The sequence below is a fragment of the Neodiprion fabricii genome, chromosome 2 (assembly GCF_021155785.1).
Source record: "Neodiprion fabricii isolate iyNeoFabr1 chromosome 2, iyNeoFabr1.1, whole genome shotgun sequence".
NCBI lineage: Eukaryota > Metazoa > Arthropoda > Insecta > Hymenoptera > Diprionidae > Neodiprion > Neodiprion fabricii.
Window position 1 is genome coordinate 14,431,713 of NC_060240.1, and position 23,565 is coordinate 14,455,277.

The 23,565-nt window shown below is 37.9% G+C and overlaps 1 protein-coding gene across 1 annotated transcript; it reads right to left on the minus strand.

The window, feature by feature from the left end:
- Window positions 1-523: 523 nt before the first annotated feature.
- On the minus strand, window positions 524-20,110 carry LOC124177006 (ATP-binding cassette subfamily G member 4-like). The gene is made up of 10 exons (XM_046559000.1): window positions 19,762-20,110; window positions 14,049-14,166; window positions 10,046-10,229; window positions 9,068-9,213; window positions 8,742-8,980; window positions 7,789-8,090; window positions 6,467-6,635; window positions 6,053-6,309; window positions 4,870-5,024; window positions 524-4,777 (listed from the first exon to the last, which is right to left on the minus strand). The coding sequence occupies exons 1-10, from the start codon at window positions 19,955-19,957 to the stop codon at window positions 4,588-4,590; spliced, it is 1,956 nt and encodes a 651-aa protein (XP_046414956.1). The 5' UTR covers window positions 19,958-20,110; the 3' UTR covers window positions 524-4,587.
- Window positions 20,111-23,565: the final 3,455 nt, after the last annotated feature.

Below are 23,565 nucleotides of genomic sequence, written 5' to 3' on the forward strand. Positions count from 1 at the left end.
TGAATTTGAAAAATTCAGTAGATGCTTAATATCGGACGGCGTTTATCGTGTAAAAAAAGATTTATATTAACCTTGACCTCAACAGGCCTCGGATTGTAATTTTTCAGTTCGTCTGATAATAAGTACGCTTGTTCTGAGGATTCTTTTGCACTTTGATACCATTTCACATTAGTTTTATTGGTTGTCTCAGCACTTTGATATTTTTTGTTCCTCATGATTATTCAAGTTTACATGGCTATACATTAGACGCATGAAAACTTACTAGATTCTATTTCTAATAGTCATTGATTTGCAGCCAACAGGACAACGGTCACAGGCTAATTGTTTCAAAATGAGGTTCAGCAAAAGAATTCCATCTAGTGTCAGATTCATTTCATAATGAAACCGGAACCGTACCGTAATGTATATGTAATTAGTAATGCTGTGACAGAATTTTTTAGAAATAAGTATCACTAGAATATAAATTATCTCATTTGGGGAAGAATTTTGCGTTCTGATGATAAAGTATTTGTACTACGAGATGTACATATATGGCAGCGCTCCATCTTTCTTTTTAAAAATATTACAATAAAATATTACATTTGGAAATTAGCATCAAATATGAGTACCTACCGAAACGCTTCTGTAAAACTTGGCCTAATGAACAGAAAAAAAAAGATTGCTTCCATAAACAATCTCTCTCTATGTTTTACAGTGTCAAGGTTTACAATAGATAAGTTTTTGTATATGGAATCGCTGCATGCGATCAAAAGTACAAATAAACGTTTTTTCATATTTAACTTGACGATAAGCTTGTATTTCGTATTCCAATACTTATATTTACCGATGGATTTAATCTGAAAAAAGTCAGACTGTTTATCGTGTCTACTTAAATACATTTATTCGTAGTGTTTACAAAAATTTCTCTTTTGTTAAAATTGAACCATTGAGGATCTTGCTTGTTTCCCATCATTTCATCGCGATCTCTTTTCTGCGTAACTCAACAAATCATTACTCAAACAATCACTACTCTATAGTTTAAACCCGATCATTGAAGTACCTGCTCAGAATCTCTTAATAATACTTAATACCCAATAATACTTTACCCTTCACTTCGCTTTTGAAGTAATCACATTGACCCATGGCCTTCGCTTTGCATATATAGTCCATACCACCATGTATCTGTAAACAACCCGAGGCTGAAATTTCAATTTTTCGGTCAACTTGATATCGTGTTATATGTACTAACAATAAGGTGCAAAAAACTTGCAAGTTTTATAACTCTAGTTCTTCCTGTTTTAACCCTTAGCGGGCACATGAAGTAACTCATTACCCCACGCTGAAAAACCTAGTTGTACAAGATATATGGGTGTTTTAAGACTTCTAACCGATTGTTTCATGTTTGTTGAAGGGTTCTTCAACATTCCTAATGATTTTTATCACACTTGTCTACTACCGGCAGATGTCGTTACTTGTATCAATTTCAAAGGTTTTGGACCTCAATTTCACTTTTTAAGGATTAAAAAAACACGCTGCTCAATTTCAAAAATTTTTAACAGATTGATTCTCATATTCCAAATTTTATCGCAACTTAATTGCTCTGAAAAAAATAGGATTCAATGTGTATTCGATGTAGCAGATTCCGAACTCTCCGATTATAGAATCCGTCGAGGCTGAATCCTCAGAAACCGTAAAAAACAAGTTAATTTTCACAGCAACGAAAGAAAAAAATCATTAAAAGATATTGGAAGTGAGATCGTAGCGGAGCTATAATTATTTTCTAAAGTATAACATTGTTCTGTTTCAGCGAAATATTTTTATTTACAGTTATTTGTGATTTGTTATATATTTCCATTTTATTTACATCTGTAGAAATATACGTCGGTGCGAATTCAAATTAAATAAACATATTTTGCTGACACAAAAAATATGTTATTTAGCTGACGCCATGATCGCATTTACAGCACCTACCTAAAAAAGAGTTTTCCGTGCAGAAGAATGCTTTTAGATAAAAAATTTCAAATTTGATATAAAATTTGGAGAATATCGAAAAAAAAATAAGTTTCTTTTTCTTTTGTGAAAAGAACAGATAGGTAAACATTGAAAAAATCTCGGATCATATTTGTTTCCTCCACAAATATACGATAATAATTAGAATGTAAAAATCACTTTGTTTAACAATAAAATATTGATCAACGTCATGTTGTTAAATCATGAGAACTCAGAGTTCTGAAACTTGTGAGGATTTTTACATTCCAGTACATACTACAAGACATCAAAATTGCAAAAAATCAAAAGTTTGGCTCCGTGTCGTTTACCGATAATTGCTAATCATGCCCGTGTACGAAAATGTATACACATCCCCTGCCATTTAAACATCACAAAGGATCTACAAACATACTTTTCACCCCGAGAAGTATAATATAATACGTACGTGCGAACCTTTCACTATTTTAAATTACTCAAAGTTTGTCTGCAAGTATGGATCACAGGGTGAATCCGGCCACAATTATGCAATTTAGTTTGTATTTTTACGAAACGCGCCTGCATTTCGGCAACTGCGAGTACATTTACCGATCGACATTCGTTCATTTCTCATAATTGGCCGATTTCTCACTCTCTTTAATCATTAACCATGAAGCAAATATCAAACGGTTAAATCTATCCTGAATTGCATAAATGCAAGCGGATTCAGCCTACATTAAATTGCCTCTAGATCATTTTTACGAAATAACCTGGTACATACAGTCATCTTTCGACAACGTGAGCTCTCCGCTATGCATTTTCCTAACAGCTAGAGGATGCGTGCGCCTGAGGCAGGCAATCGGAGTTACAGCGCACGTTTAGACTGACAGAGAACATGAGGTGTAACTCCGGTTGCCTGTCTCAGGCGCACGGGTCGTTTCGCTGTTGAGAAAACTCACGGTATATTTTCATAATGACGACTAATGCAGATTCTTCCTGCGACATTATAACTGGCGAATAATTATTAATATATATTCGACCCAAGTGGCTTGTGCTAATGTATTTACACATGTATAAAAGATAACAATTGATTATCTTGAATTCGGGTTACCTTTCTATTGATTTATTAGGTACTAGTTTTATGTTGATAAGAAACGTGCCAACGCCGAAATGAGAGAGAGAGAGCCACTATACTTTAACTAACCTAGAACGATAGTGTAATAACGTATATTATATGTATATTATAAAACAAAAACGTATGTACATTCATATTTCGACGATGGCAACGTATGTAATAAGTAAATAAAGTTGAGCAAATGCTTTTTGGAGTTTGAATGCCCTGCGGTACACGCAGAAAGTATACATCATTTAGCTGTCTACTGTATTTTTTAAGACAATAATTCAAAACAGCGGCGTTAACCCCTAAGCTAGTTCTACGTTTACGAAATGACTAGATCTTGTCGGCCTGACAGTTTTCCGGCGTGCTGATTGCGTGCGAGATAAAAGAAGAGAAATTAGAGTATAAAAAGAAAAAACAAAAAAATTATACAGAGTAAAAAAATGTAGCATACGTTGTATGCGCAAATATTTCTTGATCATTTGGCTCAGAAATTTGCACACGAAAATAAGGATGGCCCGAAAATAATCCAGCCGAACAAAGATTCTTGTATCTCGTAACATCGTTAACTCGAACTGCTAACGATCGAACACATGGTGTATATTTACGTACAAATGCGCCAATCGTACATTTATGCCTACATTCTTGACTACGTTTACGTACTTCGTAAAAGAGGTATATCAGTACACAGAATCGATATGATACGTCGTTTTACGAAACACCAATTCGACCTTTACAAATAAACGTTCTTTCGATTCATACTACAAATACTGCTAGGATGCAAATAAAATCGCAAGTCGAAGTTGATAACCCTAAAACGCTAACGGGGGGTGAAAAAACATTCTACGCGAGTTGAAATTTCCCATCGCTAAAGAACAACTTACATTTTTGTTTCGAGACTCATCAATTTTTGACCACTTTTTTGGAACTTACGTAAACTTTATTAAAAAAACGAAGTGAATGAGACCTCGCAGGGTCCTTAACGATACGACGTACCCGAGGGATGGAATTTACAAGATTGGGGCGTTTTTTCACCCTCCGTTACTGAAATAGACAAAGAAAAAGAAAAAAAAGAAAAATAACGTTACTGTTCTAGGGTTAATTTTATAAGCATAAATGCTGCGAAGAAGGCAACTTTAGTTATAAGTAAATTTAAAGTGTAAAGGTGAAAAAAATTTCGCTTCGTTCACCGTGTAGGGGGTACAATGTCGAAACATCTGAAAATGTAAGATTCACAATATAGAATACTAACGAATCTATGTTCTGCCCTGCTATATTCTTATTAATTCCGACTGTTCAATATTTTAACCTGCCATACGTTGACCTTTCGACATTTTGACTCTGTACATTTGGAATATCTATGAAACATATTTTCGCATATTAGAAAATTTCCCAGCCATGAATACCACAATCGGGTACTTGATAACTTTCCAGCTATGCAATAGAGATCAGACAAGAGTAAATCTTGACTTTAAGACTTGGTCCCAATTCACGACGTATGTTTTTATCCTGAATATAGTCCGTAATCACCATCGGTGCTTTAGCCTAATTCGCAGAGCTATGTACGCTATTACTTCAAGGGCAAAGTAAAGCCCGATGAGGATGGAAATACTGCTCCAATATTCGGCCTCGGTCATATCGACCTCCTTCAAAAGCTGTCTAGGATATTTGTAGTGGCAATAGACTATCGAGCAATCCAATTTCGGCCGATCGTATCTGCAAATACATGAAACCGAAACAAGAAAAGTGAAAATTGTTCAAAAGTCGCAACTTGTATTCAATGGCAATGTCTTCTTACGATTACTCACCCATAAATTGCAACCATGACACCTTCGAAGCCATATTTAAGGAAAGAGATATGAAAGAGCCACTGCATGTAGGGATGAGCGTCATTGATGTGAACAAAGAATCCACTGAATATCATGAAAGGCAATATCACCAGTGGGCCGAAAATCACACCGTTCTGAAATCAATTTCAACATACAGATGTTGGTAGCCTGAAATTCAGTATCCGCACTTTGCGATTATGAATGCGGCAATGATTGTTAAGGAGGTATATACAAGAAGAAGGTTGAAAATCGGGTAAATCGTGGGAATTTGTAATTCGAAAATCGATTATTAAATTTTATCGGGGTTCGTTTTATTCAAAAATATGTGTATTGGGCTTGCCTTATGTATTTTTTTATTGAAATCAATTTATAGGAAATATTGTTATTGACAGCAACGTCAATCATTTTCCTCTATGACATCTTTTACGGTCACTACGATATCTCAAAAATATCCAACCGATTTTCTTGAACTTTGAAGACAGTAAGTATTCTTGGATAGTTAATTATCTTTGTCAGAATCTGATTTTGTTTCTTTTTTTTTCTCAAACAGCGACAGTTTGAGGTTGAAATTTGATTTTGCGCAGCTCGCTTATGTAATAAATAGTGAACATACAACAGTTGAAAAAAGTTGCATCATGGCAAAGCGGATAACCTTTTCAGGAATACCGTAGCCAAATGTGAGGAAAATCGGGTGAACCGTTCTTGAAATATTAAGAACACCGTAAAACATTTCACAGAGTGAATTGATTGACGCTATTGTTAATAATAGTGGTTCCAAGGAATTCCAACTAACTTTTTGCTCAATTAAGTTACTGGCTGTCGTGATATAAATTTCCAAAACTTACCCAATTCTTCAGCCGCCTACCGGTATCGTATGCATACTCCTTTGAGCGAATGTAAATAGCTAAGCCGGTTTGGCATGCGTGTAATATATATAGAAATGGTAGGCAGTGGCATAACATAAAAAGTTTATAAGAACGTAATATTTCAAGTCCGCTTTCACTAGCAGCTGCGTCGTTAGGTTCGTCTAGTAGAATTTTCACGTCCACGAAATGCTCCCCACAGACACTCGTGAAGCGTTTTCTCTCGGATGTGCAAACTTTGATTTATTCTCAAACGAGGTAATAACGAAACAATTAAAGAATTGGGGGAAAACACTCACGCGAATATCCATCCCTATGCCGAGTATCAGCCCAACGGTTTGTGCGACAAAACTAACGACGATGCACATCGTTACGTACAGTAGCAATCTTCGGATTTCGGGTAGTTGGCCACTCATGAAAAAAACTACCAGCGTAAACGTTGATGCAGCAATGATTTGTACTGGAAAGTCAGCCAACTTGTTCGCTAAATAGAAGGATCGGAGCTTGTACCATCTGTTGAAGTGTTCCCTCATCACGATTGGAAGTTCCGATGGGACTGTAAACATAATAATAGTTAGCAGCGAACCGCAGAACAACTCTAAAGAATTATCGAGCCCAATGAACGGCGCGTTATGAAACCTTTCAGCACGGAACTGATGGATACGGTTCGGAAACATATTTTGTATTTTTTTCAAATTTTGGATCAGACTCACATGTGATAATTGTTGAGTTGAACGCACTGAACATGAGGAACATGATGCTGAAGAAAAGCAGATTGAAGTTGTCGAACACATAGGCTGCATCCTGGCCAATTTGATAATAGAGGGTGCCAACGAGAAGTGCTATCAATAGATGCATAGATATCCGCGTGAACGTCAGAAACTGAGGAATAGGTTTTCATCAATGTTCCACGAAATCATGGTGGAGACATTCAATAAGTGGCATCATAAATACATTCAAAATAGTTCAGTATATTTTCGCGCTATCGCTACCAGATCAGTATCGAAAGAATGTTGTTCAACGAACATCAATTCTGACAAGCAGGATAGAGCAGCAATTTAGTTCGTTATCAGCCCCTCTTGGAGTCTCTCTTCAAATCGAAAACTGATTAGAATAAAAATTCTTAATCTCCCGTCGATTGAGCAACAATAAGTTTATCACAACGCCTATTCATAGTTATCACTGTAATTTAAACAGATGTTTTGATCACTCGGCTAAATTCCCCGAATTCATTATCAGATAACCGGCAAGTCTTCATTAAGACTCTTAATAACTGTCGTAGTATACGATCTCACAGAGAGACTAGAGCAGATGGTCACGTGTCATATTTGTATCTACAAATTGACGTTTAATTCGAACTGAATGCTCGATAGGATACGCGTTGGAAAATTTGTGACGAGAAGATACAAAGACGATGGAAAAATATCTGTCGATTATATAATGATAAATTCGGGCGGAAAGTAAAAATCGCTTGATTTTATAATATGCCATTGACCCCTCGATTCCTACTCAGTTTAATCGTTAATGACGATGAAAATGACTTCCATTCAGACGATTAATTTTCAACCCAAATTTATTCTGACTAGGTTGCGGCTTTGGCAGATCACGTGATACTGACATTTATATCTAATTGAATTTAAAATTTTGAAAAAAATCAGACTTAAATGATCTAATCAATTACCGAGTTCACCTCACATAACACTCACTGAAAAGCACTAAAATTCAATTATCGTTTTATTTTTCAACCTTGAATTGATAAGGATTTGAAAGAAATCGTAGCTCGTACCCTTCTCAGTTGAACAAATAAGGAGGTGGAATAAATTCTAAAAAACTTGACGACAAGTAGGCTCTATAGTTAGATTCCTATCATATATTCATACTAATTAGAGAGTAGTCATGATAATTTTTTGCGACTTGATTGATTGACAACTGTTATCTGTGAAAGGTTGTAACACTGACTTGACAATATTGACCGTTCTAATTAGTATCTCGTAGGATGTTATTCTTACGTAATCGAGCGTTATACATTGAATACCTTGTCTCTGGAGAGCCTGATGACGTTTCTCTTAAGAAGGACGTACAATTGCTTCCAAAAACTGGTTGCATACTCTCCGGTAATTTGATGATAGTCCTTCTCCGGTTTGTCCATGTGGAGGATAGGAGTGGGAGGTAACCTGGGCGCGCGAACCGGCGTCGTAAGACCGGAAGCAATCATTTCTTCAATTTTCGAAAGTCCGCCGATAGCTGGGGATCTCCATTTATTGCTGCTTCCATTTTTAATTCCTCGGGACAGCAGCGGCACAAAATTTCCATAATCACCAGCACTGACTTCTAGGACTGATTGAAGGTAAACAAAATTAACCCGATAAGTTTCAAGATGTTTATCAAGTATCAATTTTTTTTCAAAATAGGTTATACCGATAGAAAATAGCGAAACTTGGCAATCCGATTGTGCATGCGCAAGATGTGACGTCTTTTCATGCCAACCGACCGCATCAAGCTTTATTTGTCCAACGTGACTTATCGGGATCATTTAGGTAAAGAGAATTTTTGTGGAAGCATGGGAAACTTTCATTATCAAGCAACTTGTAGGTAACTGATGACTCCCGCGAGTCAACGTAAGGGTATAATTTTAATTTACCGCTTGATGCGGGAGAGTTTGACATCTAGTGTCGCGTTTCGTTTAAGTTGGCACCCTTGTCTCGTAAACGAAAATATTGCCAGAGTACGATATTGCCGACCAATACAATTCAATTATTTAACACATGCGCAGTCGATCACTTAAGCCTGCGATATTTTACCATTGCTTCTGATGATTGACATCAGTCAAGAAGGACTCATTCCTAAGGTATCGCGTTAAGCGCAAGGTCTCCGAAAGTTGACAGTCTTTCTCTCATGCAGTTATTTTTCAACCATTGAAAGTAGCGGGACGACCATGTACATAACGTATCGCAAAGAGTGTCAAGAAATACTTCAAACTTTACTCACTAAAATCAGCTGGATTGTGATATTCGGGACAACAAAGGCCTTGTTCTGCCAGGTAGGATACCATGTTGCTCGTTCCTCCAGTGTATAGGCAATAGCCTTGGGCGACAACGTAAAGATGATCGATCATGTCGAAGAGAAGTGCACTCGGTTGATGAATGGTGCAAATTACCGTTCGACCTTCCCTTGCCAAGGCTTTCAAAAGACCAATGCATTGCTTCGATGTGACGCTGTCTAATCCGCTGTAATAGTGAAGAACATCCGATGTCAGATGGCTCACGCGTTAAAATTCTCCGATCACGTTAAAACCAATATCTGGTGAAAGTCACCTCGTGGGCTCGTCGAAGAACATCACTGGAGGATTGCTGATCAGTTCCAGAGCGATTGCAAGCCTTTTTCTCTGACCGCCGCTCAGGCGACCTGACAGGACATGTCTTGCTTCGTCGAGTCCCAACGCCACCAGAATTTTTTCCACCTTTGTGAAAAATAAATGAACTGATTGTGAGTTCAACCTCAACGCGTTATCGGTAGCTTGGCGGAACGTGAGCAAATTGTAAGATGTCTAGAGCTCTCTTATTAACTCGATATTTCTTATCTAGTAGTGTGAAGCCTAGTCGCCGGAGCCATTGTTATACGCAATGGCAATGCTACACAACGATAGGTAATGACATTGATGCGATAATTGGGGACGGAAGTAGCTGATTAGACGGACGTTGCCCTACACAGAATCTCGCAGTTTGATCCTACTACAATTTCATTTCAATTACAGCCCATCAATGTTTGTCACTGTCTCAAAATTGTACTCTTGGCATTTAGATAGCACTAAAAATGCGTTTTTCCAATTTAGAAGTACTTTTCAAAGATATTTTCGCGATCGATTCCATTGGTCTCCGCATGTGAAGCAAATGTTTACGCTTACAAGGAAAGTACCCGAAATGTAACCTACCGATTTCCTTCTTTCTGTGACGTCTTGTATTAGGTACACCAAAAACCACTAGCAACGTTTTTTTTTCCGTGCCAATTTGGCTAAACATTTTTCGAACCAACAAAGTAGAAACCTTCCTGCAAACCACGAGGATAAAACCATTGCGCGTATTATCCTTTGTTAATATTATATGATGTCTAATTAGTTGGAACAAAAACTTTAACGAGATTGCTGAGCAATTCTCCAGAAATAAAGTTTTTAAAGTAAATATCACGATTGGTTTTTTATCCCTGAAATGGCCGATGAGCATAATATGTTTATGTAACACAACAAATCAAATTCGTGTGGTTCCCCTCGGGTACTTTCTTTTTTTGAAACTTACCCTCCTGGTTTTGTCCTGCTTGCAAAGGTTGAGCTTGAGTTCGGCAGCAACATGCATCGCCTCTTCGGCGGTGAGCAAGGGCTGAATGTTGTCCTCCTGCATTATGTAAGCGGAAGCTCTCCGGAAGGTGGCCAAGTTCCTTGGCTGGCCATTCACCGTCACTTGTCCCGTGACTGCGGACGTCCTGAAATTCATAAACCATTAATTGCACATTTTCGAATTTGTAAAGTGCAGCTAAAAGCGTGTTGTCACTTGGAAATGGACTGACAAAGACTCAGCGATGAACAGAAACAGCCGTTTTATGCAATTTCCGCGGGAGTTTCGATTGCATTTGGACAATTGTAGTGTGGAACGTTTAATTAAATATTCTAGTAAGAAACAATTATGTATGGTGCCATTTTTTCTTATTTTCTTTTTACTCTCAACAAGCTCAATCTACAGAAGTTCTTTTCTGATTATGTGCTAGCAGATGTCAAATTATTTTTCCACATGCAATCAGTGATTCATAGAGATATGAATCGACAGGCTGCTGCTAGTGAATAATTAAAAATACTGCAATTGCATGGTCTTCTATCTTTTAACTGCTATTGATTCGGTAAATTAAAACAATTTTGTATAAACCACGAATAGTAGTCCATGCAATGCAATTCCTGGTGTATAAGTCTGCGAGGTCTACGTTTATTAAATTTTTGTCAAAAGTAGGGCTGTGCGATTAATCGATTAATCGTAGATCCCGATTAATTGAAAGGGCCGATTGAGCGATTGATTGGAAAAACAGTCAATCGGAAATACGAACTACTCAAAACAGCCGATTGAAGCGATTAATGGCGAAATCGATTGACCCAAAAAATACCGATTAATCGATTAATTTGAAAATGATGTATTTCATTGATCTTCGTTAAGGGCGATATTCTGATGAGAAGGCTGGACAATTAGTTCTTTCATTCATAACCAATTCTAATCTGTTATGATCGATATCGTTACAAAATATCTTCTTTCAATTTCGAATAACATTTTTGCAAGGATTGAAGATCGAAGTGTAACTATCCCGGAGTAGGTGTAAAACTACTTGATCAAACTCCCAAATGTCTTTATATTATGGCACGAACTACTCGTCACGCGTGTAAAGAGACATTCTGAGCAACGATTGCAAGTAGTGTGTAAGAATCTTTGCCAGCAGTAGGATTTCGTGAGAAGACTCGTTTAAAACGACTACTAAAGCAACTCTGAGGAGCAAATACGTAGAATTACACTTCCTGTCCGATTGTATGGAACAAATACAATACTAAACATTTCTCGTGAGTACAGTTGCGTGCGTCCGAAACGTTATATTATATCAGCAGCCCAAGTCTTACTAACCGCAAACCAAAGTCCGGATGCTAGTATCAGCAAAATTACGAATTACAATTACACTAATTGAATTTATCTCGAGCTTCACGAACACTATTGACCAGATACTTATGCTTTTAACCGCAGTGGTCATTGCGGCAAAAATTTTTACGATTTCATTTATTGTCAATTACTTATTAACGTTGTACGAGAAAAATTGATTTTATGATTTTCAGCGTATACTGACGAATTCCCACACAAAGAAGATGGCAAAACCACCAACGGCCAGAGAAACACACAGCTGTGGGTACTACACACAATGTTTATATAATGAGCGGAATGACAGTAAATTTAGTGTAAGAAACTATAAACACGTAACACTATTTCTTTAACCACCAAAACTATTTTCGTTTTCAACAGTAGATTTCTATCAGAGAACAAAAAGTCGCAAAGTATCGAGTATTCCGGGATATTTGCAGAATTGGCACATTCTTACCATAATAAGGATCGCGGGACCATGAAAAATATTGGACGAGTCGAAAACTGTTCGTTTAACTACGAAAAAATGCAGACCTAAGACATCTAATTTCATTATGCATTCTAGGATATTCAGGAATCTTGTCTTCGACATTTGACAAGTTTCTCGTATTTTTTAATCTTGATACCTGGACATGTATAGCAACGTGCTTTCGTATCTGACGATAAATCGAATAATCACAAATCGAGAATTATGTGTCCTTGCCACAAACGGGTCTTTAATTCCAGCCCGAAATGTTCAAAATAATTTATTCACAAAATGGCCAAATGTACCATACGATAGCAATGAACCAAGCGTACCAACCATTTATGCAAATTTCGCAACGCCAGCCAGAAATTTTTTAAGGACGGCTTGTTTTCAATCCAAAACTTGTCGTTCACGACTGGCGTGTATACAATTAATGACAAGCCATTTATACAATTACGCTGTTATTGGAACAAATTACGATTTAATTACCACTGGCTGAAATAAGAACAAGCCCAACGACACATCGATTATGCACTTACGTCTCGAAGACGGAAAAAATCGAGAAAATCACCGGTGTCCAAATCGATATCGAACACGAAATATTACATCCAATCTAAACTTGTTACCGAAAACATATATCAGTCGCCACGTAATCTCGCTCTAAGGTACAATTAAGCGCACATAACAGAGGAGATTTTTGTGTAAAACAAACGAAAGATAAAAATGCACCGAGGTGAAAGCCACGCGCAGCTGTGAACCTCGAGTGCAGGTAGACCTATTAAATCGTACGGAACGACCTATGGGGCCTTTTTTCGATCAACATTACGTGTCGACAACTCGGCCTTGAGGCTCCGGATACCCGCTTAACAGGGGCGAAACTAGGATGCGAAAAACGGAGCAATGCCCCGGGGCCCCTAAGACAGGAGGTCAAAAATGAACTCGTCATATTTCATTCCGATTCCTAATTCTGACGTTTCGTTCTTTTGTTTTCGTACTGTATTTTCAGACGCGTTCCGCAAGTTTTGGTTATAGTTCATTATTTTGCCACCAGATGCCAGCACGTCATCTTAGACGATCAAACGACTTGTCAGTCGCCTAGAAACGGCAGTCATTTCGTGAACAATAGACGATCACGAATTTAATATTGTAACTCTATTAACAGTTATATCGGCTGTAGGTATAGTCATGAAGCAATTTGTCAGTTGCCTAGCAACGGCAGCCATTTCGTGCACAATAGACGAGCACGAGTTTATAGTCAAAAATATAATATAATATAGTATAGTCAAAAATTTAAGATATCTTTGGATAGATGGTAATTTTAGTTTACCGTGAATATAATGCACAAATCGAATATCTTACTGTTTTATTGAGTGCAAATTTATGAAGCGTGCGAGGAGAGCCTCCAGAAAAATATGTCTCGTTATTTACCCAGTGCGCCCAATTTGGGGCCTTGCTCCGGGGCCCCTAAAGGGCTAGTTACGCCCCTGTCATGCTAGATACCGCTCGGTGCACGTGCACCGAAACGAGGCGCCTTCCTCGGTGCTCCAACTTCGTCATCAGCGTCGGGTGCAATCGCGGTGCAACCGTACTTAGGTTCAAGAGAACGTTGAGCCTGGTACCCGTGCCCGCGAAAGAGGAACTCGCGATTGCACCAGAGAAACTCGCGGTATTCCGTTAGAGCGTGAAAATTTTCAGAGCCCGAAGGTACACCCGGAAAGTTGCTCTTGACCGAATCCCGAACCGGGTCGAAGAGAGAATTCTCGGAACGAACGACAAAGACAATTTAACAAAAGATTCCTGTTTCGAAACGGTGTTTTCGAAGATTCGACAGGTTGTCGTTTCAAACAGAACTGCATCGTTAAATATGGAAGCTGAATATTTCACCAAGATTTACGATACTCTCGCATTCCTCTTTATGGAATGAATTGGGTACCGCGAACAGGATGTCGAGGTCAAGGATTTTCTCAAAGATGTTTACCAATGCAGTTGCATTGCGCAGTTAATTAATAACTCGCTGTTATTTCAACGATTTTATACCGCAGCGTAACAAAGGTATTTTCACATTTTCATTGTAAGCTATCACAAAGCGTTATTAATCGTACCGAATTAACCAGTGAAGGGACTCGATTGACAGAGATATTACAAGTGCATTGTGTGGTTGGCACTCACGTGAAACCTGCCAGGACGTCCATGAGGGTGGATTTGCCAGCACCCGAAGGTCCCATAATTGCTGTTAATTCCCCGGCTTTAAAGTTTCCGCTGACGGTTTTCAACAATTCACGCCTTCCTGTGGAATAAAGTAATAAAAACAATCATGAATGCGAACACTCGGAGTGTGTTTCTTTGTCTAACTGTCAATTTTCTTAATCTGGAGAATCGAGAACCAGGTAGAGCGTTATTATTGCTGTATTGCAGTTGGGAAGAACTTATTGTTAGGTACCAAAGATTGCGCTGAGGTAAATTTATAGTTATGATTACTATAAAGCCCTAGAGTATCTTCATTTATACATTTCTGGTTATAAAACGAAACTGCGTTTTGTAGCCGTAATCGAAAAACTCTATTCTTTCTGATCATGGTCACTGGTATTAGATTTTCTTGTAACTATTAGGACAATTTTATGTTCGTCAAACGAGAAATTGATGCGACGGCCTTATTCAACTGAAAAAGTACAGTAAACTAGGCAGACAGATCTAATATTGCAATAATAAAAAAAATGCAATATTGTTACTATAATTACATTGTTACAAACGATTGCTTATACCGCATTTTCTTTTGATTCCAACCATATTCAATCCGTTATTGTGACCCTACCCATTTTACCAGTACATACTTTTCAGTAACTATAAAAAATGATACTCTTCTCAACGCAGTTTTGTTAAAATGTTTCTTTGACGATTCGCAAAGCACGTGCGCATTGTGTACAGAATGTTTGACAAGTCGAGAGGGTATCGCTCGCGTAATGACACGACGCTGTATCATGATGAAACAAAGGATCCTCGGCCTGCACTCCAACTGCAGATATCAACGCCATCCACGGTGACTGAGTGCGACGTACTTGATATATTATAAAAATAGAACGTAAATTATAGTCCAGTTCTGTAGCCATGCGTTATACATTCATAGTGATATATAAACAATAATGACAAAGAAAATGAAGAATCATCGCTGATGGATGGCTGTTCAGGTACATTTCTAAAAGAGTGCTAATTTGGCCGCTCTGCTTCCGATCAATGTAGCGTCTGATAAAACAGTTCGCTCGTATTGGCGTGATAACAAAAAATTACGATGTCGCGATTATACCTATCGTCAGTCAGATTATTTGTCTGGCAGTGAGATAACTCGCACGGAAATATTTTCTATGTGTGCAATGTATAATGAAATTTGTTTCTTGAGATTGCGGTTTTCTTAAATGTGGGACTGTTACTTAACGTTTCATTGAACGTAAGGTTGTCAACGTGTGATCGCATTCCAGAACACTGAAAACTAAAACTGTTTTATTTTATCAGTTTTTTGTTACACTAACGATAGAATTGATCTGTGTCCCGCAATAAGTAGTTCAACCTTTGTTCGATTGAAAAATGCGTCACCGCGTTATATGCTGAACCGAATTCATTCAGTTGTGAGACGAGATTTCATTGCGAAATCAGTAGGCGACACTGATCTTTTGATATAAAAAATTAGCACTAATCGCTCGTTTCACATAGATTATAGAAATGTGGATTCGTTGAAACTTTAGGTCAAAAAAATTGAACGCAAAATCTAATTGCGTCTGAGTTTTATGAACATTAAAACCCAATACGTCGACAAATACATCCGCTCGATAAGATGTAATTGACTATTCACTTCAAGAGTTATAAACTTCGACGTGAATTGATTAGCAATAAGCGCCGGTTTTTGTTGATACCAGGCGAAGAACTGCAACATTTATGCAAAAAAAAAACTACAAACTAACGAAGAAGGATATAAAGATGCGAGAGCTTGTGTTTCATGATAATAAAAATACGCGAGCGTTGAAACATCTGCAGATTCATGCTGACAATCAGATTGGATGAGAAAAAGCAAGTTACGAGTTATGATGCAATTGAACAATTACACAACTACCCTGAGTTACGTAATCCATATTTAATGTTCGTTGTTTCTCTAAGCCTCGCCTTTTTCTCCAAAAGTGTGCAAGGTAACTCATAATTGCGCAGAAATACCACATTATCTGAAGATTATACACAGAAGATCGCACTTGCTCTGTTGCTAGAAAGTATATCTAAGCATATGGAGCTAAATTAGTTTACGCGTTTATTCCTCCAAACATCTATAGAGCTAATCGTAATCGTATAAGTCAGGAATTGTTTGAAATTTTTATCAATATTTTTCTTATCTTTGTCGGCCGCTTACGCAAACAACAAGAAGACGCCAAGACCAAGTATCACGTATGGATTTTGATTTGCTGAACGTGACAAAGACGAGACTTGTTTGGTAATTATTTTTCGACATCAAATCGAATAGCATGTTCAGTTACATTTAACCCTAGAAAGATAATCGCCTTTCTGTCCTAATTAGTACATCGAGTTGAAGAAATTGGTTGGCCAAAAAGTAAATTTTAAAATAAGTTTATCACGAAATAGTCGTACATTGAGTATTTATCAAATTATTTTATTCGCAGGCCGCGGAAATCTATTCAAAAATATAAGAACAAAAAATATTCGAATTGTAAACGAAAGGTTATAGATTCAAATGCTTCGTTTCAAATCGCTCTAAAATGGTTGAAAATCTAGTCGGTTGGTTCTACGTCACTTTACAATGGCTCATTTTATTCGAAAGGCTATTTCCTAAAAATACACTGAAACACTTTTTACAATGAATTTGACATTGTCGAATATTTAATTTTACAACATTGAATCGATAAGGAATATGGTCAACAAATGAAAATATTGAATTGCCTATTGAAAGGAAAGAAAATCTGTTTTAGTAACTTTGTAGAACCAAGTCTTCTGAACAAAATGAGCCATCGTCCGGTGAAATCGAACGAATTTACTAGATTTTGGGACCATTTCGAAGCGATGTGAAATAAGTATCGATATCCAAACTTTTTTTTATTGTTAATTTCAGTACTTTCTATTTTTATATTTTTAAACAGAGCTCAAACATATTGACCCTAGTTACTTCCACCTATGGAAACATCCACATTACTTACACGGGGTTACTCAAACTCCGGCCAACTTTGGAACGTTATTGCTGTACACAAAATTACGTTATGCACAGTTACGACTTGAACAAAATTCTGAGACAAAATGTAAGAATTCAGAAATAGACTCCAATCTTAGTCTTGACAAAAAACGATGGAGGATGTGAGAGAAATTCTTGAAGTAAAAGAAGTAAAACGATATGCAAGTCTCTGAAAACCCAAAGTTTTTTCAATCATTCTTCATTTTACTCCCACAAACAACCCTGATTCAAGCACGCTGACTTTGAAATTGTACGTGTAAATCCATTTTGTGGTCAACTGTACCCCATGTCAGTGATTACGGTTAAACACCCGATGTACAGTCAATGCACGATTATATCGTAAAAAAATTCACAAGGAGTATCGACTTTCGGAGCATTGACTTTACCTCGGTTACGTAAAACGTGGTTCGATGGTATCCGCTGATGTTTGATTTTATAGTCTTACGAAACAAGGGTAAGTGCTACGAACTATTTTCCAAATGATTTCCTGGTGCCGATAAATCAGTAATACCTGTTCAAGCCACCATCTAATGACCCAGTGAGGCTTGCCAGACTGGGTGGCCTTGTCAGGCATGCCACTTGAGGCCTGGACAGGGTTATGGTTGGCATCCTTACACGTAGAGTTGAAATGTACCCCCAACCAAGCAAACATAATATCAAGTTTTGTACAAAAAGTATTCCTAGAATAAAGAAAAAACAGCGACTTGTCTAACGGGCGTTAGATGAGACAGATAGCTAATGACTAGCAAAACCAAGACAGAAAAAGAAACGCGTTGATACAAAGCACCGAAGATCTTGACTGAGATTTTGCCTAGAACCGGATTTCTTATTTTTCTCAATTTTCATATCATATGGATATGGTATATCTTAATTTATATCTTATCAAAAGTGTAACAACATATTTGAAAGTCATTCGATGCAAAACGTGCTACTAGCTTGAAATAATTCTCATAGCTATATTATTATATATTATTGCAGTTTCATCACAGATTTCAACAAATTTCACTTGCGATTTCGATAACGAACTTTTATTAATAGAATTAATCGTTTCAGTAATGATGCGTGAAAAGTTATTCGGTGGCAAAGTCATTGAGTATAAAACTGCAGATTCGGCAATTTATTTACAATATATATCACAGTACGGTTTGCACGGTTCTTGAACGTCGAGGTTATTTATTGCAGACTTGAGACGAGATGTAATTGGTAAGCCTGACATTCAATAAAAATCTTCCCCAAATATGCATCAGGCTGAAGTTCCTAACGTTATGGTGATGATGAATCTTCGGAAAAAATCGTTATTTTGCAACTTTAAGATTACTTAAAATTTAGCCAACCGTTAATACGGTTAGAATTTTGCCGAAAGTAGTCGATGTTGAGAAAATTTTTGGCTATATTTAACGAACGGAGGCCAAGTCTCGTATTCCAATCACGGTAATTAGCATAAAAGCTAAACAGGTTCAATTTATTCGCAGAGAAATAAAGTTTCTTTTACTGGTTACAAAAACATGTATCACCGATCGCTATTACCGAAACATCTACGTCAAGATAACGAAACGGTTTTTATTCATTTTTAAAACAAACAAATTACATATTTTCTCCTATAATCTGCAGGCAAGTATTTTCGAGTGTGAACAATTTCTGCGATCTTTTAATCTTCGGTATTGTAATTCTTCAAAGTCATGCATTGTCCAAACTTGAAAAAGCAACAATGATCAGATGTCTTTTCAAGTTGAGGAAAAGAATAACGATCGAGCCAGAGATTGACTCAGCATGAAAAAAACTCTGTCCGTTTTCCTCACCGCGCAGACATTCTTGATAAAAATAATCACGTAATTAGAGTTTCATATACTTAACCTCAACGCAGATAAAAAATATTATATATATATATGTATATATTCAAGATATGAGCTATAATAGGAGGTCGCGTAAAACTAAAACACAAATTAATTTACCGGATGAAGAAATTGGTGAAAGCTGGATATGACTTCGTATGGTCGAAAAAATGGTCTGTACAAAGCGATAAGTGTCTACCACAACTTGATACACGTACGCTCTAGATCCAACTTAGAGAGTACGATATTTTTCACTAAATACGTTGACATTTTCGCGTGTCAATATAACACTTCAGTTCTTGGCCTGAGCAACCCCTAATGAACCTAAAACTTGTGCACCCCACTTGCTGGATTGTGATCAAGGTTTGCTCAGCCGTTTGACCCAATGTTCAAAAGCAAACAAGTGTCTAGTCAAGTCAAACATAAACTTATATGCCCAGACTTGATTTATTAGTACAGACGATAGCCTCGTCTATTTGTTGTCAAATTTCCGGATCCCGGGCGATAGCTGAACTGCTAACTTCCATGTTTGTTTGACTGTTTAAACAGTACGAGATAAGCTTGTACAAATTGGAACACGAAACTAAGCAAATTGGACAGAATTTTTTGATAGTAACAAAGAAGAGAGGCGCTTCGAAAGTGGTTAAAAATCAATTCAAGTGACCATGAATCAGTGGGACTAGAAACTAATGGACGAAGACGAAGAAGTTTGGAATCGTTACAGATAATTCCGGAATGGAATTTAAAGTAGAGTTGATCTGCCCTGAAAGGGGGTGCTTATATAACAGGTAGTTGGGTATGGCACATGGATTAAGGGTGACGATTGTACCTCTGTTAAGAATACCGGTTCTGACGGCGTAGGAGACGTCGGTGAATCCTAGGTCTATGGACCTGCTGATCCTTGGGGACGTTGGGCTCTCCGAACTGGAATTTTTCGGCTTGATGTTAAGGTCGAGCCGCAAATCAGCTGGTCTTCGGAGGCCCCCGACGGCTTCGGATAGTTTCTTGAAATCGTTCTGCGTCATTTTTTAACCCCGACGAACACGTGTTTAATCTCAGCGTGCTGCACCGCAGGCATGCGCTCGCCTCGACACAGCGTCCAGATACAGCATCGCTTCACTCGAACAAGTTAGAAAGCATTTTCCCACCATAGAGCGTGGAAGATACGATTCAGATACCTCGAAGACAAAGAAAATGATCACAATTTCACCTTAATACTAGCCACGATCATAACGAGCACTCGATTACGGCCAAAGTGAAACACAAAGAAGGAGGATTCTCATAGACGTTTTTTTAGGGACCAGACGGTTTCAGGCCTGCCCGATGTGTCAGGGTCAAAAGTACGAGCCGTTATCACAGTCAAGCGGCGTGTGTTTAAGTACAAAAGTGATCGCAAGCAGGGGAGAGGCGATATTGTCAAGAGATCTCTGATGTTTTTTAGAAGCCTCCGTCCCTCCTTCGCAGCACTGCCGCGTCTGATCGCGACCGTGAGCGCGGCTTAACTGACTGACTGCAGTTAGTGAGGCTGGCATTTCTTCCCACTTCACTGATAATCATAATAGACGCCCGTGTGAGTGATATTAAATCGGTGGTATCATGCACGTGCCCCGTAATCTACGCACGTATGTCCGCTTCTGCACCTTGGCATGTGTCGATACGGACCACATACGAGTCTACAAGCGACAACTGTTAGGTAGGTCAACGATCCTCATCGAGATACAATTACCTCTAAACCTATGCGCATAACGAATGTAATCGAGGTGCGCTTTGCCCATTCGGCCACTCTTATGCCCCAACCAGTTGAACGTTTTTTAATGTTTCACAGACACTTAAGTCAAACTGATTTGGAAAAGTACAATTCTCGATTTACACAAATCTGACGCTTACGCAATCAAAGGACTGTATCTTGAAGAGTGACGATCCTGGTGGTAACGTTACCAGAGGCTTGTTAGAATTCCATAACAAACCGTGAACAATGTTCAGGGGACAAAGAACACCCCCCATGTCCGAGGAAGTTTGTCTGTCGTTTGGATCACGGTATAAGTCGATAAAACATCAGAGTTAGCTGAGGAATTGACTTTGGATAGTCTTACGAAACACTAATTTTTAGATTCCATCATGGGGTTCCCGTGCATCCCACGTGCTGGATGACGTTTCGGAGCAGCTGTTCCGAGCCACGGCGATCCTTGAGTTGTAAATCGTGAATCACAAGGCATTTCTGCAGCATAGTGTCTGCTTTGCTATACTGCGTTGAATGCCACGTGTGTCGAGGCAACCTGCGCATCGGTATTCAAGCAATCGCTTAACACACACTTGTGATTTCGAAGTGATGTTTGCTGGTATGGTAAGGGAATGCCGCTGCTGTCGTTGACTATTTCTGTACCCATGGCTTGTCTACGGTGCGGCCGCACCAAGCGTAACCTATTTTGTTGCTACAATTGCCATTGTTATTAATAAAACCTTATAATTTCTACAGTCTTCATAAAAATTCATCGGAAAAGCATTTACCTTATGCGATATTCATAAATTGTTGTTCTCTTTTGTACGCGGCGACATAAAATAGAACAGCAAACGAATGCTACGCGTCTTTGTTCGATTCATCGTACGAAGATATTGGAAATATAGATTCCAATACTTCAAAGAACGGAGAACATTGTCCGATGTCTGGAGAACGACTTTAATATCGATGCGACATTTCGTTTGAGCCACTTTTTCAAGCTGATCATTTTACAGCGCGAGTTTCGATACACAAGACGGTATTTTCTCACATGCTACAGACATCTCTGACGGATGATGGCATTCTGAAATACGACGAAACGATAACGCAGCCGAATTTTGATAACTGATTGCTACATGCTGTGAACACCAAGCGGGTTTTTCAATCTTTGATGACCGATGAGCATACTACTTTACTAAATGCTCCCTACACGTATCATGAAGTGATATAACTTAAATTTGATACCGAAAAAAATCGAGACATTTTTATTATAATGAAAAACATTTTACCAACCGAGATGAAGAATTATAATATTAAATTAAAATCTCTTACTCACCGCAGCCAACTGAATTCCGCGGTTTTCCCATCGGCAGTTGGCTGTCGAGTAAGTGCACTACAAAGTAATAAAAAGAGATACGTCTTTCAGAAAACTTTTGCAAAATTACTTATCTACAATCTGCAGGTATTAATACTTTTAAACTAATCACCGTGCACCACAAAGAATGGAACAAATGATCTCACAGTGAAGATGATGTTCTCGACGTATCGTTCTATTACATCGTTTCATTGATTTATTCGTCGTACGTTGATTGCTGAGCTGTCAGTTAATCACTGAATCCACCTTCAGTTACTTTTTTTCCATGAGGTAATCTTAGGTCACTTCTTCCGGGTTTTGTCACTATTTTTGCCCATTGCTTTCAAAGAGACACATCGGAGTTTACATTTGGCTTAATTTAAAATTAGAAATCACAGAAATTCCTGCTTTTTTGATTTTAACTTCTATCGCCATTCGTTTTCATTTGAAGTTTGTGACCGAAACGCCTAGTCTCACATTTCTATCGCTGTGCATGCGAAAAGCATAATACCCGAATATTGCGTTTTGTTTCTTGAATGTATTGCGTACTGGATGATCCACGTGAAATTGGCATATCAAAATTTTTGTTACTTCAGCAAATAAAAAAGTTATTTCGACTCATTCTCAATATAAAACAATGCAATTATTCGTGGGCTGAATAAAAAATAATTCGAGTTTCAACGTGTCGATGTCACGTATAAATAGCCCTGTTATGCAGCCGCATTTTTATTACTGCGAAACACTTTCTATGATAATCGCTACCATAATTAGCTTACCGACTTCAAAGAAATGAATTTTTACCATATTTGATTATTATTATATGTTTAGAAAACGAACAGCTATACATTTTTCATTTCATATATTCTGACGGCAGTTAATGCCTTGAAGCACAGAGAGTTTTTGTAACTGTTTAGTTACTCAAAAGTCACTTATTTCGCTTGAAAAGTATATTTTTTTATATTTTAACTTTTGGTATCACTGACTGCCCTGGATTGCCCATTGTAGCAAAACCTTTGCGTGAATGAACGCAACTCGCATTTTCAATTCTGCCGTACATTAGTAGATTCTTTTAAACATACCTTCAATATTTGTTGGATATCTGCAATTGCTGAACATATCACTTTTGTCGAAATTATCCGTTTCGAAAGAGTAGGTAAGCAAATTCTGATCGAAACGATTCGTTGCCACAATTTTACAGAGCGCATGGCACTCGTCTGACAAGCGCAATTTTAATCGAGCCACCGATTCCAATCGCTTGTGGCGTTACGGTGCAAAGTTACAGTTCGACATTAATAATTAACCACTTTGCTCGCGAAGTGGAAATGAAATTTTGAAAAATTGAATGGGATACAAATAGTGACGGAATGCAAGTTTCGGATCAATGATTCGTACTTGCAACAACACGTTTACTTTCACTTCTCGCAACTTAACACGATCGAAATTTTAATGTCGATAAAGAGTATCAATTATTTACCACTGCTAATATCGGCACGATACTTATCGACCGCGCCGAACCGTTGAAATGACGGTCACTAGCTTATCGACCAGGCTCTTGATCGAAT

What these genes read in the sequence shown, in the direction of transcription:
- LOC124177006 (XM_046559000.1), bottom strand. Translation starts at nt 19,957, where the DNA reads ATGACGCAGAACGATTTCAAGAAACTATCCGAAGCCGTCGGGGGCCTC. An exon ending in GCATAGGGATGGATATTCGC is followed by an intron (nt 5,025 to 6,052) that starts GTGAGTGTTTTC and finishes AATTGATTTCAG; the next exon opens with AACGGTGTGATTTTCGGCCC. An exon ending in GTCATGGTTGCAATTTATGG is followed by an intron (nt 4,778 to 4,869) that starts GTGAGTAATCGT and finishes ATGTATTTGCAG; the next exon opens with ATACGATCGGCCGAAATTGG.